This window comes from Chelonoidis abingdonii, chromosome 4, assembly GCF_003597395.2.
Source record: "Chelonoidis abingdonii isolate Lonesome George chromosome 4, CheloAbing_2.0, whole genome shotgun sequence".
In the NCBI taxonomy this organism is placed as follows: Eukaryota; Metazoa; Chordata; order Testudines; family Testudinidae; genus Chelonoidis; species Chelonoidis abingdonii.
The window spans coordinates 102,875,546-102,891,957 of record NC_133772.1 but is presented as its reverse complement, the minus strand read 5'-3'; the positions used below and the strand labels follow the sequence as shown (position 1 = coordinate 102,891,957).

Genomic DNA, 16,412 nt, shown 5'->3' with positions numbered 1-16,412 from the left:
ATGAGCCAATACAGAGACATGGCTCTTCTTATTAGGCACCAGGGAGGGTTACTTTTGTCTATGCTTACTCTGGGAACTCTGCTCCTTCCTACCCCTCCCTGACAATAACTGGGCATAGACTCAGTGGCCAAGGGGTTCAATATCTTTGATGAAGAATGAATACAGGACCTTTGTGTACAGCTGCATCTCACCAGAACACTAACCAAGAGGAAATGAGCCAGCCTGACAGGATTTTTAGCTTCAGGCTCTGAAGAGGCCCTTTTTGATAGCTCCAGAAGAAAGCTTGAGAAGGACTATCAGGCCTTTCTGCATTCTTTTGGAAAAGGAGAGACAGATTCAACATTTGCCAGTGATGCGTCCCTCACTGAGACAAAACAGACACCTAGAGTATTCATCACTGGTGGAAGTATGGATCGCTGTTTCAGGTGGCACCTGTGGGTACTTGGTGACGAGTCAATGCATCAGAAGGACACAATATGAACCATAAGGCCATATACCAGCCTTGCAAGAGGGATAAGTTTAAAATGTCAGGGATTTGGCTCAGCCATACTGAGTCTAGCCCACTATCTTGTCTGCCGACAGTGGTCAATGCCAGAAGTTTCAGTGGGAACGAACAGAACAGGGAAATCACAAAGTGATCCAACCCCTGTCGTCCACTCCCAGCATTTGACAGTCAGAGGCTTAAGGACACCCAGAGCATGGGGTTGTATCCGTGACCATCTTGGCTAATAATCATTGATGGATCTATCATCCATAACCTTACCTAATTCTTTCATGAAACCAGTTATAGTGTGACCTTTACAACATCCCATTGCAATGAGTTCCATAGGTTAGCTGTACATTGTATGGAAAAAGTACTTCCTCGTATTTGTATTAAACCTGCTGCCTACTAATTTCACTGGGTGACCTCTGGTTCTTCTGTTACATGAAGGAGTGAATAATCCCTTAATCACTTTCTTCACGGCACTCATGATTTCATAGACCTCTGTCATATCCCCTCCTTAGACATCTCTTTTCCAAACTGAATAGTGCTAGTTTTTTTTTAATCTCTCCTCAGATGGAAGCTGTTCCCATAACCTTAATCATTTTTGTTGCACGTCTTGGTACCTTTCCCATTTCTAATATATATTTTTGGAGATGAGGTGACCCAAATTGCATGCAGTATTCATGATGTACCACGGATTTCTATAGTGGCATTATATTTTTTGTCTTATTTACCCCAGTGTTTCTCAAACAAGGGTCGCCGCTTCTGTAGGGAAAGCCCCTGGTGGGCCGGACTGGTGTGTTTACCGGCCCCGTCCGCAGGTCCAGCCAATCGTGGCTCCCACTGGCCGTGAATCGCTGCTCTGGGCCAACAGGAGATGCTGGAAGCGGCCGGGCCGAGGGACTTACTGGCCGCCGCTTCCAGCAGCTCCCATTGGCCCGGTGCAGCAATTCGCGGCCAGTGGGAGCCACAATCGGCCGGACCTGCGGACGGGGCCGGTAAACACACCAGTCCAGCCCACCAGGGGCTTTCCCTACAGAAGCGGCAACCCCTGTTTGAGAAACCCTGATCTACCCCTTTCCTAACAGCTCCTAAAATTGTTAGCTTTTTGACTGCTGCTGCACATTGAGCAGATGTTTTCAGAAAACTATCCACATGGACTCCAATATGTATTTCTTAAGTGGTAACAGATAATTTAGATCCCATAATTTTGTATGCATAGTTGGAATTATATTTACTTTGCATTTGTCAACATTAAATTTTATCTGCCATTTTGTTGCCCATTCAAGCAATTTTGTGAGATCTCTTTGTGTCAGATTTGGATTTAACTATCTTGTGAACTTTGATATTGTCTGCAAACTTTGCCACCTCACTGTTTACCCCTTTTTCCAGATCATTTATGAATATGTTGAACAGCAACGGTCCCAGTACAGATCTGGGGGGACAGAACTATTTACCTCTCTCCATTCTGAAAACTGGTCATTTATTCCTACCCTGTCAGTTTCCTGTCTTTTAACCAGTTACTGATCCATGACAGGAGCTTCCCTCTTATCCCATGACTGCTTACTTTGTTTAAGAGCCTTTGGTGAGGGACCTTGTCAAAGTTAGCATTTTTGCAATTTCATATTTGAGTTCCTTCAACACTCTTCGGTGAATACCATCTGGTTCTGGTGACTTATTACTGTGTAATATATCAATTTGTTCCCAAACCTCTTCTACAGACACCTCAATCTGAAATAGCGTCTCAGATCTGTCACCTAAAAAGAAAGTCTCTCTCAAATCCTCTGCAGTGAAGACTCATGCAACAAATTCATTTAACTTCTTTACAATGGCCTTGTCTTCCTTGAGTGCTCCTTTAGCACCCTGATTATCCATTGGCCCTACTGATCGTTTGGCAGGCTTACTGTTTCTGATGTACTTAAAACATTATTTGCTGTTAGTTTTTGAGTCTTTTGCTAGTTGCTCTTCAAATTCTTTTTTTGGTCTGCCTAATTATACTTTTACACTTGACTTACCAGAGTTTATTCTTCTTTCCATTTTCCTCAGTAGGTTTTGACTTCCAATTTTTATATGACTTTTTGCCTCCAACTGCTTCTTTTACTCTGTTTAGCCATGATGGTATTTTTTGGGTCCTCTTACTATTCTTTCTAATTTGGGGTATACATTTAGTTTGACACTCTGTTATGTCAGTTTTTAAAAAGTTTCTATGCAGCTTGCAGGCATTTCACTTGTGACTGTTCTTTTTAATTCCTATTTAACTATCTTCCTCACTTTTGTGTAGTTCTCCTTTCTGAAGTTAAATGCTGAAGTTACAAAGCCAGTGGTAGGCTTTTTGGTTTTCTCCCCCACACAAGGATGTTAAAATTAATTATATTATGGTAGCTATTACCAAGAAGTTCAGCTATATTCACCTCCTGACTAGATCCTGTGCACTGTTTAGGATTAAATTAAAAATTGTCTCTCCCCTTGGGGGTTCCAGGACTAGCTGCACCAACAAGCAGTCATTAATGACATCTAGAATCCTTATTTCCGCATGCCTTCCAGAGGTGACATGTACCCAGTTAATATGGAGTAGCTGAAATCCCCCATTATTACTGAATCCTCTATTTTTATAGCCTCTCTAGTCTCCCTGAGTGTCTAAGTACCTGTTATTGGGGATAACTCTATACCTAAAACAAATTCCTAGTGATTAATCTTATTTTGCCAATGGGTGTTAAACTACAACAACTGTTAATTATGCTATTTATGCTAAACTATTCAAGTATAATAAACTAGCCTAACAACTAGTCTCACAACGTGCAGAGTAAAGTACACGGTTCGGTGTTACCCCCATAGGTGGTAAAAAGGAAGTTAAGGAACTGTTGGGCCCACCCCACCCCTTTTGTCCTTGGATGGGGGTGTGGCATGTGAGGACATCTAGTCCCAATTCTGCTGGCCAGTAGAATCCAATCTCACACTAATGGACTGCATGCGCACCAGAAGCAGAATCCACGCAGACAATCACTGAAAGAAGAACAACTTCCTCCAAAGTCTATTTTTTTGAGATTTTGCCTTACTGGGCAACAAACATCTACATTCTTGCTTAACATTCCGATTGATATTTTTGAAAGTTGGTAAAATCATCAGGAGATATTAAAATCAGAATAGCAGAAAATACAACTAATGGAAAGCTATTTTACCTACACTACTAGTGCTTTATTAATTACTTACCTAACAGCTGAAGTTAGTTTAGCTGTATTATCAGAAAGCATACTTATTGCTCCTTCATCCTCCCCTTCAATTCCCTGTGGAAAGAGTTTCATTAAGGTACAACCATGTATGCTGTAGACACAAAATCATATTTGCAAATATGATTAATTTATTTCTTCTCTATTTTACACTGACAGCTTCAGGAGAATACTACTTCTACTGGGCACATCCATAAAGAACTTATTGGACAATAAATTATAATCTATATTTATAAATGAAAAAAACCTAGGAGTTAGAAAAAACACTTTGTACAGATGCCATTTGAAACAAAAGGCAAGTGGGCTTGCCAAAGGCCATAATCCATTTTAGATAATAATTCAAAGAATTTCACAGCTCAAAGAGAAGTCCCTCACCGCGTTGCATATGGTGGTACAGAAAGAATATTAGCAAGGTGTTTAGATCAAGGCCAAAGTCTGTCATCACCTTACAAGTAATTTAGGAGGGTCTATTTTCAACATGTTTGTCTTCAAACCAGACCCAGACAGATTAAAACTACTGTGCATTTCTGGAGTGGCTGTTAACATATGAACCTGTTTACCTCACCACTACAATTTTCAAAGACTTAATTATTTAAGTCTCTTATACATATTAAGAGATCAGTGTTGTTAAACTGATTATTTACAGCAGCAGTCCTATAACTCTGTGAGTCACTGCATACTTTTATGAACACATCCTTCTGAGTCTCATTTGGAAATGCTGCAATATTATCACAATAAATAAATTCAGGCAAATAATCATGTTTATGTATTTACAATAGTGAATTCACTTCAGAGGATGAAGTGATATTTCACAACAACCTGAAGTCTTCCACATGCATTATCTTCTCTTATTAATTTAAATTTTCTGAAAACCTGGTTTTAAAGTATACCGTATCTGGCTGTATGTTAAAATATTTCCCCCTAAATTCATGGCACCCTTTTTGCCCTATCATCATTTTACATCCTAAGTGCTTCCCTTCCCAGAATGTGTCAGTTAAGATAACTGGCATGAGCTAAAGAGGAGGAAGTTACTTACTATAATTGGAAGTTCTTTGCGATGTGTGGTCCCTATGTGGATTCCAAGCGTGGGGGCGCATGTGAGCCATGCACTGGAGCCGGAATTGTTAGCGTCCATTGACCTGCACATGCATAGTACATCACCGTGTGGTGCATCCAAAGCTTTAGGAGGCTGCGCAGGTCGACGCCTCCTACCACGCAGCAGAGGAGCCCGGAGCAGAGGGGAAGGAGGGCAGGACTGGAATCCAGAGAGGGATCACACATCTCAAAGAACCTCCAGTTACAGTAAGTAACCTCTTAGAGGAAGAGAGAGTTGGTCCCTATGTGGTTCCAAGCATCGGAGAGTAGTGAGCAGTGCTCAGGTTGGAGGTGGGAACAAGGACTCAGAAGAAGTGCGGAGAACAGTATGGCCCACTGCCACATCCATAGCATAATGGGTGGAAAAGGTGTGGACTGAGGCCCATGTGGTTTCCCTGCAGATGTCATGGCATGGGACATCTGCCAGGAAGGTGGATGTAGCAGCATGAGCCTACATGGAGTACAGGAGAGTGTGTAGCAGTCAGTGATGCAATAAGAAATTCATCTGGAGAAGCGCTGTGACAAAAGGGCACGGCCACGGCAACACTCCGCAATGGTGGTAAAGAGACTGGGGTAGGCTCAGAAGTCATGGATGTGCTGGAGGTAAAAGTTGCATATGGTGAGGGGCAATAAAGCCTAGCAGGCAAAGTGGACGACCTGCAGTTCTAAAATGCTGATATGCATCTGCACCTGCCTGGGTGACCAGAGGTATCCCTGGTAGACAATATTCCAGCACCCAGTGGTTGGTGGTAATCTTGCCCCAGTTATGAGTGAGGAGGCCAAGACGACCCCTGAAAACCACCTGTGGAGTAGAGGGAGGCGAGGCAGGGAGGTTTGCGGGTCTTGGGGAAGGAGTCAAAAGGGCTTCTTGGAGGAACCTCGAGGCAGGGTGGAAGTAGGAGTAGCAAGTTCATTGCAAGCACAGACAATGCTGAGAAGAACAGGATGGGTGCTGTGGGTAAGGTTGGTGGTAAGGCTGGTAGGTGGCATAAGCTGGCATGAGAGTCCTTGAGGGAATGGAAGGACTCATCTGTTTCATTTCTGAACTTGTAGTTGTTGAACGGAAGGTCTTCAAGAGTGGTCTGGACTTCTTTTGGGAAGCTGGGAGTCCTGGCAAAGTACGAGGCAGCATTGACCATGTCCTGGACAGTGACCTTGGCCACTAAATTCCCTTCACCCAGTTGACGTTGGAAGTCCTGCTGCCTCTCCGGGGTCGGGGTGGGAAGGAAGTCCTGGAAGTCCATGAGTTTGGAAAATGAAAGGAAATCAAACTTGGCCAGGATGGCCTGGTAGCTGACAATGTGGAATTGGAGGCCAGCAGAAGAGAAGACCTGGTATCCCAGGAGGTCCAACTTCTTGGTGGCCTGATCAGGGGCCGTGGACCATAGGTGGTGTTGGCGGGTGCGCCTGGTCGCGGTTTGGACCACCAGGAAGTTGGGAGGCATGTGGGTGAAAGGAATGTCCATGCCCGTAGAGGGCATGAAGTACTAGCATACTGCCTGTTTTGGTGTTGGGGCACAGGAGGCTGTGGTGTGCTAGATGGTCTGGGCCGGTTGCAGAAGGGCGTTGTGAACAGGAAGTGCGGTACACGAGGGTCCAGAAGATTGTAAGATGTCTAGGAATTGATCTCATAGGTCCTGAATGTCTTCAACAGGCAGCCTGAGGGATGTGGCCATTCCCCAAAGTCCTGTTATGGCACGAGGTTGGCAAGAGGTGAGAGACTGAGGGGAATGATAGCATTGTCCAGAAACGAGGAGATGCCAATATGGACTAGGGTCGGTAAAGGTGCCTGCTGGTGCCGCCAGAGGGGAGACAGCCAAAGGGTCCTCGAAGAAGAAGGGAGGGGCTGTGTGCATCATGGACAACTGGTGCCATGAGCGAGATGGCATTCCATGCTCATAACTGGGCATCCAGGAAGCCCAGTAGGGCCAGGCATAGGAGTCACCAGGCAGTGGTGGTGCCAAGGGGTAGGGGTACCATGGGTCGGCTGGCAGGGCGTATACCGGATGGTATAGTTGGTGCCAAGGATCCATACTGAAGGACCGTGCAGGCGAGAAGGTGTGGTCTGGGTAGGAGAACCATTCAGACTCGGAAGATGGGTCTGGTAGGGGCGGAGCCAGTGGGACTGTCATTGCAGGAGGATGGTCCAGGAGCAAGAGGAACCGCTGGCCCGGCAGAGACGGATGGAGCAGGAGAAATTCGTCCACAAGGGATGGCAGGCAAAGCGTGGCAGGGGAGCATAAGCTCAACCATCAGTGTGGGGAGGGACACATCCTAGCATGCCTGGCACCAGGCAGGCAAGTCTGGACAGACCTGGTGGAGTGGACGGAATTGGGGGCACCGGTGGCAAGCCATTCACCGTGGCTGGTGCCAACACAGCTTGGACTTGTGCTCGGAGTGGGACTTCTTCAGAGCAGGAGTGTCCAAGTTGGCACGTGAATTCTCACCCAACTTGGCATGGCTTCAGGAGGCAACACTGTGCTTGGGGGTGGTCCACATCGGAGAGCCACCCTTATGCCCATGGGTGTGCTTTATGTGCACACGGTGGGCTTTTGGTGGGTGCACCAGTGCTGGGTGAGAAGACCCCAGAGAGGTGCTCACTGACTGTGTCAAATGCTATTCCAGTGGATCCATGGATCCCAGATCTGGGAGTGCATTTGGGCGCACTGCCTCTTCCATGAGGTGTTTGCGGAGGTGGAGTTCTCTAGCCTCCTGGGTGTGTGGTGGGAATGATTGGCAGATGGAGCAATGTGAGCCTTGCCAAGCCAATAAAGACAAAATTGATGCACATCGCTCACAGAGAAGGAGCGTGGGCATGAAGCGCAATATTTAAACCCAGCTTGCCAGAGTACAGTCCCCGAGCCAAGGGGAGTCCCCAGAGGGGATAAGTCCAACTGAAAGTAACCAGTCAACTAATAAATGAGGAACAGACAACTACTAAAGAAAAACTACGTACAATGGACAGAAGCAGTTCTTTTAAGCTAAGAGCACCGAGGAAGAGAGATGCCAACTCCGGCCATGCAGTGGTAAAAGAGAACTGGAGCAGCGCTAACCTGCACTGCCTCTTAAAGCTTCAGAAACGCCACATGGCTGACACACATGCGGGCCAATGGATACTACTAGGAATAACGCCGGTTCTGGCAGGTGGTGTGCATGCACATCCATGCTTGGAATCCACATAGGGACCATCATTTGTTGATGCAGATGTTTTCAAAGAATGAGAATACTTGTATAGGGCTTTGTTTCGTATTTTATATAAAAATAAATATGTTAAACAAAAAATATATATCTTAAACAAACCTTACCATAATACTTTTAAGCCTTTTGACCTCATCTTCTTGGGCTCTGTAGGATTCCAGCTCTTGCTGAACAGACTCTGCCACCTCTGGGAAAGGACTAAAGCAATATTATATATAAGGTTCTGTTAAACAGTCAAATTTAAACAGTAGAACCAAATGGTTTGTATCATCAAAATAACTGTTGAAATGCCTTTCAGAAATTTTTATCAAATACCAACTCATTACTATAATAATGAAGCATCAAAAATACAGAAAATAATTAATATACGAGAGTAATCAAACATATGCTTAAGCTTTCAGTACAAATATCCATTACTTTTTATATGCTTTATTAAATTCACTTATAAAATTAATACACCTCTACCCAGATATAATGCTGTCCTCGAGAGCCAAAAAATCTTACTGAGTTATAGGTGAAACCGTGTTATGTTGAACCTGCTTTGATTCGCCGGAGCGCGTAGCCCCGCTCCCCTGGAGCCCTGCTTTACCGCGTTATATCCAAATTTGTGTTATATTGGGGTAGAGGTGTACATAGTGATGGCACCATAGATGTATACTCTCTACAGAACAAAAAAATCCCCCCAAAGTAGATGAATACAAAGAGATAAAATGACTGTCCCAGAACATCCACTAACATCAGTGTTTCAAATTGCTGTAGATATTAAATACATTTCCACAAAACTCTAAAAGTAAAGCTACCGCAATATGTAAGGATTAGTATAAAGCAACTATTTTACCTGAAGGAACTAAATCTAGTCATGAGGTCTCCATCTTAAGTAATTTCATTTTCATAAACATTCAACACAGTAAAGTATTGGGATATCCAAATGGATTAGATGACATCTTTCTTTAAATCTAATAATGTGACCAGACCACACTATACAGCAGAGTTTGTTCCTCCAGTGCTGGTTTTCAGTTTTCATTCTTTTATAGCTTTGTTCACACAGAACTCTTTCTTAGCACATCCAGGGCACTCTACTACCTTGTTTGTGAATCATAAGAATTAAGAGATTATGTTTAATTTAGCATTTCCCATATTACCAAAACTCCACTTCTCCCTATAAATCCAGTCTGATTTTTCCTCTGAATTGGGAACACATTTCAAAGCTTTTTCACAAATGAAATCTTACTCTACAGGTACATGGGAAACTAGGCTAATAGTGCCTTCAGAATTAAATAAAAAGCATCTGCTCAATTTGCAAACAGATTTGTTACCTGTATGCTTTATTCAAAGGAAGATTCAAACATTCCTAAACTAAGTAAAACTGCTAGTGAATCCCTTAAAATGAGATTAATTCCTCTTCACTATTTACATAGATTGAACTATACCAAACATACCTATTTTATGAAATTACACAGAGTTCTTTGGGTAGAATAATGTGGCTTATGACTCCCTTTGCATAGATGCTCTATCACACTTCCTCAAAAACATGGAAAAAATATTATATGTTAAGGGTAATTCTTCATTAGAAGTTGATTAATTTAAATATAAAATCTGGACTTGTTCAGCTCACCTGCCTTTATGCTTTTGCCAAAATTTATCAGCTGGAGTTAAGTCGTATGATTTTTTATTCTTTTTCTTTGGCCTAGCCCCTGCTGGAGAATTTTCCATTCCTGAAGATTCCTCTAGATTAACTCTGTTCAAATGGAAATCCTAGAAAAGGATAATCTTAATTAAACATCCACAATTTCAACCCAAAATAGAGAATAAAAATACTCTTACCATTAACCAAAATAATGACGCCTCCATAAATTGTTTATTTTGATGAAATCCTATGATAGATCTTCCAAATGAAACTAACATTTCAAATCCTCTCTAAAAATCTCTAGGCTGTATGTATAATCTTTCTTCCTTAATGCTTTAAAATAGACTATTTTGCTACCAGTCTTCTCCATTGAGCAAATGTTTTATTTTGCTATTTATTCTAGTGCAACCAAAAGCATCTATTTTTGTTAAATATCTGTATACCAGCCAGAAGAAGTTTACTAACCAACCTAAGATAACATAAGCAGAGTTAGGAGTCTGGTGTAGTTTTTTCAAAGTCAAAGTCATTTAAAGCTATAATAGAAACAGAATTTCAAGTGAGTGCATGCATATTTGTCCTGTCCTAACTCACATTCAAGAGCACACACACACAGATTTCTTAAGTAGACATGATAACCTACTTTGCCTTCTGTATGTAAACTGGATTATTTACCAGAAACTGGAGTTGTCTGACTTAAAATGATTCTATACATTCACTCGGAAAGGTGCACAGGTTTTCATATGCGATTTGTAGAGGAAATTCAGTAATTTAGAACATATTTGTACAGGGCTGCCATAGGTTCTCTCAGTGTTGTAGAGAAACATTGTAGTCTAACAATGCTAACCTCGTTACACCAAAATTGTTGGATGCAGTACTGCGAGACTGAGTTTTTCCCTGCTGCAAAAAACCCCACAAGATGGACCTGGTGGGGATCACTGGGAGGAAAATTCTAAGGTTATATTCAGTATTTTCAACAGATGATTCTGTTTGAAGAATCTGTGTGGAAACAGGCGAGATTCTGACCCCAGAAACTACAGATCTCATTCAGAGGACATGGCTGGTTGGCTGTTTCCAAAAAGCCTCTTGCAACTTTTCCCTCATACCCTTGCCAGTATGGCATCTCTGCATTGACTATAATGGTTGAATGGATTCCCTCTGGTTTACGAGGTGGAAGTAAAAAATGTGGGTAAGAAAACGAGTCCCACTCACTCCCTACAAATAAATCTCCAACCCTGAACAATGCCCATCTGGAGATAGGGCCGCATTTGTGGTACTTTCCCACTCCACTCACCATGTATGGGGAATCCCTTCCTTACAGAGATTTGAGATTAATTAATTCATGCTGAAGGATTAATTCGTTCCTCCTAATTATTCCCCTGCCCCCAATTTTGAATGACTGTGGAGGGGAAATAATTCTCTTTTAGACAAGATTTTAAATTCTACAGATGTCTTCTGCTCAGTCATCACAATTTTAGGGTAAAATGGATCACCTTTGGACTTCAAAAGATTAAGCAAATACCTTCTTTAAAAATATGAAAAGGGCTTGTAGGGTTGCCAGGTGTCCGGTTTTCGACCGGAACGCCGGGTTGAAAAGGGACCCTCACAACTCTGGTCAGCACCACTGACTGGGCTGTTAAAAGTCCAGTCCGCTGTGCAGCGGGGCTCAGGCAGGCTCCCTGCCTGCCGTGGTTCCACATGGCTCCCGGAAGCAGCAGCAGCAGCATTTCCCCCTCCACCTCCAACCCCTTCACCTAGGGCAGCCAGAGGTCTCTGCGTGCCAATGGGAGCTGTGAGGGTGGTGCCTGCAGATGGGGCAGTGTGCAGAGCTGCCTGGGCGCGCCTTCATGTAGGAGCAGGAGGGGGGGCTGCTTCCAGGAGTTGCTTGAGGTAAGTGCTGCTTGGAGCTTGCACACCTGCCCCGCTCCCGCACCCCAACCCTCTGCTCCAGCCCTGATATCCCTCCCGCACTCTGAATCTCTTGGCCCCAGCCTGGAGCACCTACCTACACCCTAAATCCCTCACCCACAACCCCACACCAGAGCCCTCTCCCCCAGCCGAAGCCCTCACACTCCCCCGCACCCCACCCTCTTGCCCCAGCCCTGATCTCCCTCCCACACCCTAACCCCTCAGCCCCAGGATGGAGCCCCCTCCCACACTCTGAACCCCTCAGCCCCAGCCCAGAGCTCCCTTCCACACTCCAAATCCCTTGTTTTTGGCTCTGCCCCAGAACCTGTGCCCCCAGCTCAGAGCCCATACTCCCTCCCACCTCTAACCCCTCAGCCCCAGCCCAGAGCCCCCTCCCGCACTCTGAACCCCTCAGTCCCAGCCCGAAGCCTCTTCTGCACTCTGAACCCCTGATTTCTGGCCCCACTCCAGAACCCATGCCCGTCAGCTCAGAGCCCATATCCCCTCCCACACTCCAACCCCTTGCCTCAGCCCAGAGCCCCCTCTCATACTTCAAGCCCCTCAGCTCCACCCCCCAGCCCGAAGCACCCTCTTCCACCCCAAACCTCTCATTCCTGGCCCCACCCCAGAGTCCGCACCTCCAGCCAGAGCCCTCACCCCCTCCCACACCCCAATCCCCTGCCCGGTGAAAATGAGTGAATGAGTGAAAGTGGGGAGAGTGAGCAACAGAGGGAGGGGTGGGATGGAGTGCGTGGGGGCAGGGTCTCGGAGAAGGGGCAGGGTACAGGTGGGGCCTTGGAGAAGAGTCAGGGCACTGGTGTTTGGTTTTGTGTGAGTAGAAAGTTGGCAACCCTACGGGTTTGTAGAATTTGAACAGCATTTTTTGTCTTAAAAATAAGGTTATTGAAGTTAGATGTTTAAAAGATAAACAGGAAAAAACGCTCAAGGCGTTCACATTTTGAGAGGGTCCCGATATGCTACATGACTTTCCTCAGGTACAAAAAAAATCCAAACTTGCATTTCTAATACACTCACTACCATTGAACCTAGGCACTAAAGAATGACCACATCATCCATTTCCTCAAATAACTCAACTGATTCTCCAGTTATTTTAGGATTCACTTCAACATTACACACACTTTTCCCCTAAAACTCTCCATCAGCATATTTCAGTCTGTCTTATGGTGATGGGATCTATTCCTCTCTCCTTGATCATCTATCACTGATGACCTCTTTGACTCTGGGATAAACTGAAAATAGAAAGTTAAATGATTTTTGAGAAATTGCCACAAACTTCAAAGAGTAGAATTTTAAAAAGCTGTTTAAAATATTTCAGTTGTATAAGTAGGTATGAGGAAAAAAACATTAAAGAGAAGTTGAGGGAGATTATCAGTGTTAGAACTAAAAAATTAGTCTATATAAAATTTTTGGAATGTCATTTGGGATTCTAGTGGCTAGTCACATTTTATAAAAACACATACCACTTCACTGTAAAGAAAATCTAAATTAAGTTTAGAAAATTAGGATTCAGGCTTTCAAAATTTTATACATACTTGTGTGGGCTGTGACAAAGCACAATATGTACATGCCTACAGGCCTGCGAGCATATACACTGGTGTTAGCATGTGCAAGACAAACAGGAATACTTTGAAAATGTAGCCCTAAAAGGCCTTAAAAATACTTTTCAGAGCTGTTCTGACATAATTGATTATGCTGGTGCACAAATGAGGCTTTGGCATGCCAAGCCACTTCAAGTTGCCCGTATGTTCACGTCACATTAAAAAACTGAACAGTCATATTAATTAAAGTTAATTTTAAAACAACCACCTGTGTTTACCAAACTGAAAAGAATAGGAAAACCATTTTAAAGCATCTAATAGGATATAACAAACAATGAAGATTAAAAAATAAAATTAGGATCCTTCAAACAGAACGAGAGAGGAATAATACTGAATACCCCAAAATAATACAGTGATAGGTTATAAGCGATGCTTATAAAATAGTCCTAAAGGCTGAGTAGAGAAACTAAGATCACAATAAAGGACCAGATTTTAGTAACTCTCTCTCTGAGAGCCCTATTAATTTCAATGGCATTACCTTAAATAAGATACTAAATGTCCATAAATCTGGCCCTAGGCTTTTTTTGTTTGTTTTTTTTAACTTTCAAAATGCATAATGATTCTGGAACTGTGCAGAAATTGCAAACATCACCCAGAAAGTGCTAGAAATGGTTTTAATACAAGTCATATCTCTAAATCCTTTCATTTTGGGACTTGGATTTTTCCTGGCTTAAAGGTGACTGCAGGCAATATTGCCCCCAAGCCACAGGCCCCATGGAGTTGAAGTTGGCAAGACATCAGATGTAAACAAATTACATGCAAAACTGCTACAAGAAATGGGAAATGATGAAGACGCTTTCACATACATCTTCTATTCAAGAAGGACATAAAGAGATTATCTTAATGACATCACGTACAAGGTATTTGGAAATTAAATACTAGAAAATCTGATGACTTTTGCTGAAGAAGGAAACATTCAGAAGCTACACTGAAAGATCACATAGGGCCAGGAGGGATGGACAGATCTATTCCCTGAAAAAACGCAGCAAAGCTAAGGAAAACCAGCCTCATGAAAAAAACTGTCATGCCTGACTATAATTTTGGATATATTTGTAGATACTATTGCCAGAACACACAAGTGGTGGTAATGTAATTTAATTAACATAATATGCATAATGTAATTCAGTTTTCAAAAGTAACTGACAAAGTTTCACATTACAAGTGAACAGCCAAAGTGTGAAGAGTCATGAACCAGGAAAACAGTTGACAGAAAATTAAGGGAGAATGGAAGTTTCTTAGAAGATGGAAAGAAAGATAGTGAAGAGTCACAATGATCAGTTTTTGTAATCAAGTTTCTATTATTTAATAACAAAATTATGTTATATGCAAGCTTACTACACTCACTATACTCCAAGCTTAAAAATGGACTAACCCGGGATGTCCAACAATGAGAAACTTATTAGATGTAGGCCTTAGGTGGTAAACTGAAATTCACTATAGAACTAATAGCCTTTGAACTTATAACCAAAATAAGAATGAGTAGTTCTCGATATGGAAGACCTGAATTCATATTATGGAGCCACAATTTTCATAAGCACGTTTGTGTCTCATTCTAGAGAAAGCCAAGTTTTCCACCTCTCTTCCTTCCCTAAACAAACATCCTTTTCACAAAAAAACAAGAAACTTTCTGTCTCCAATTTCTCGGTATGGTCTATTTTTTTTTATTGTTTAAAAGAAGTTTGAGATACTAGTGTTAACTTTTAGAAGTTAATACCTTTGTATAGGTATTTTAACTCTGTTTTGCTGTTTTGTCCCCAATGAGAACTAATGCCTTTGAATACTCTGTGGAAAGTTAGGTGATTAATTTTGGAGTAATTCACTATGAATATCTGAAGCCTTGAAAATACAGCTGGGCAAGCAATTTTCAAATTTGTTGGAAATTCTGAAAAAAATAAAAAATTAGTTCACTGTGACAGTTCTTGGGGTACCCAGGTCTGTAAGTCACCTTGTTATCCCCTGCTTCCAGTAAGAAGGAGTCTTTCTTGTGGTAGCTGCGTGCCAGCTCCTTAACGCAACAAGCCTTTTAGTCACTCCAGCACTCCCCTCTAGGCTATGCCAGTTCTAACTTAGCCTTGCATATTAACAACAGGTGCATTCCAATTCCTGAGTCCCTTTGAATCATTCCCCTGTGATATCCAGCCCCTGACACTGGCTACTCTAAGGGTACATCTACACTACCTGCCACATCAGTAGGTACTCATCGACGCGATACATCGATCCCGAACGTGCTCCGTCGACCCTGCGCCGCAAGGATGTGAAGTCAGTCAATCTAAGTCGATCTAAGATACGTCAACTTCAGCTACACTATTCTTGCAGCTGAAGTTGCACATCTTAGATCGATCCACTCCCCCATTGTAGACTAGGCCTAAGAAATCCCAGATTCACTGCTCTCAATCACAGATCCACTGCAGTGTGTCTCAGTTTATCGGTTTTACTTTAAAATAAATCACCAGTCCTGTAAACTACACAGTGCTTGTGAGCACTTGTGATAAAACGAATAAAGATTTAACTAGAAATAAGACAGTGTCAGAAACATGTTGTTACAATACAATACAAAATAATAAAACAAACCTAGATCTACATTTATCAATAATTATCTTTCCTTTCTAATATTGTATATTTCCCACCCAAAAGCAAAGTTTATTGAAGAGCTGGCTGGTTTCTTAGTAACCAGCATCCGAAACTTTCATGAAAGCACCCTTACTGCCCAATGGAATGAATGGATCTAGAGTGTCTTTCCCTACACTTTGTTATACTAAAATAGGTTTTTGCTTCTATTCACAGCCATGGTGAAGCTCTGTCTGTTGTAATGTGCCTATTTCCATTCCAATGTGTTTCAACTGTTTGATGCTTTCTCTGATGGTGTTTCATTGATAATTTTGGGAGAGGGCAAGGCTGGTCAATTGAGCCTTGCACTACCTGAAAGGCTGATTAGGGAGGAGTGACAACTTGCTCTTGCTTGCATGGTCCATCCCCGAGGCCCATTACTACTTGGTGATTAACTCAAAAGTTTGTACTGTAAGGCCCGGTCTACACTACAATTTTCGGTTGAATTTAGCAGCGTTACCTCCATTTAAGCCTGGACTCATCCACACGACTAAGCCCTTTTTTTTATTTAAAGGGCTCTTAAAATCAATTTATTAACTCCACCTCCGACCAGGGGATTAGCACTGAAATTGGCCTTGCCAGGTCAAATTTGGGGTAGTGTAGACAGTATTAGCCTCTGGGAGCCATCCCAGAGTGCTCCATTCGGACCG

At 42.8% G+C, this 16,412-nt stretch overlaps 1 protein-coding gene across 3 annotated transcripts in view; it reads right to left on the bottom strand.

The window, feature by feature from the left end:
* SCFD1 (sec1 family domain containing 1) overlaps nt 1–16,412 on the bottom strand; it is a 152,399-nt gene that overhangs the window by 91,694 nt on the left and 44,293 nt on the right. For all 3 annotated transcript variants that reach the window (XM_075065500.1, XM_032796638.1, XM_075065501.1), the window contains exons 11-13: nt 9,620–9,759; nt 8,112–8,202; nt 3,695–3,768 (exon numbers count right to left, since the gene is read on the bottom strand). In XM_075065500.1, the coding sequence (XP_074921601.1) occupies nt 3,695–3,768; nt 8,112–8,202; nt 9,620–9,759 (305 nt within the window). The remainder of the gene's footprint in view (nt 1–3,694; nt 3,769–8,111; nt 8,203–9,619; nt 9,760–16,412) is intronic.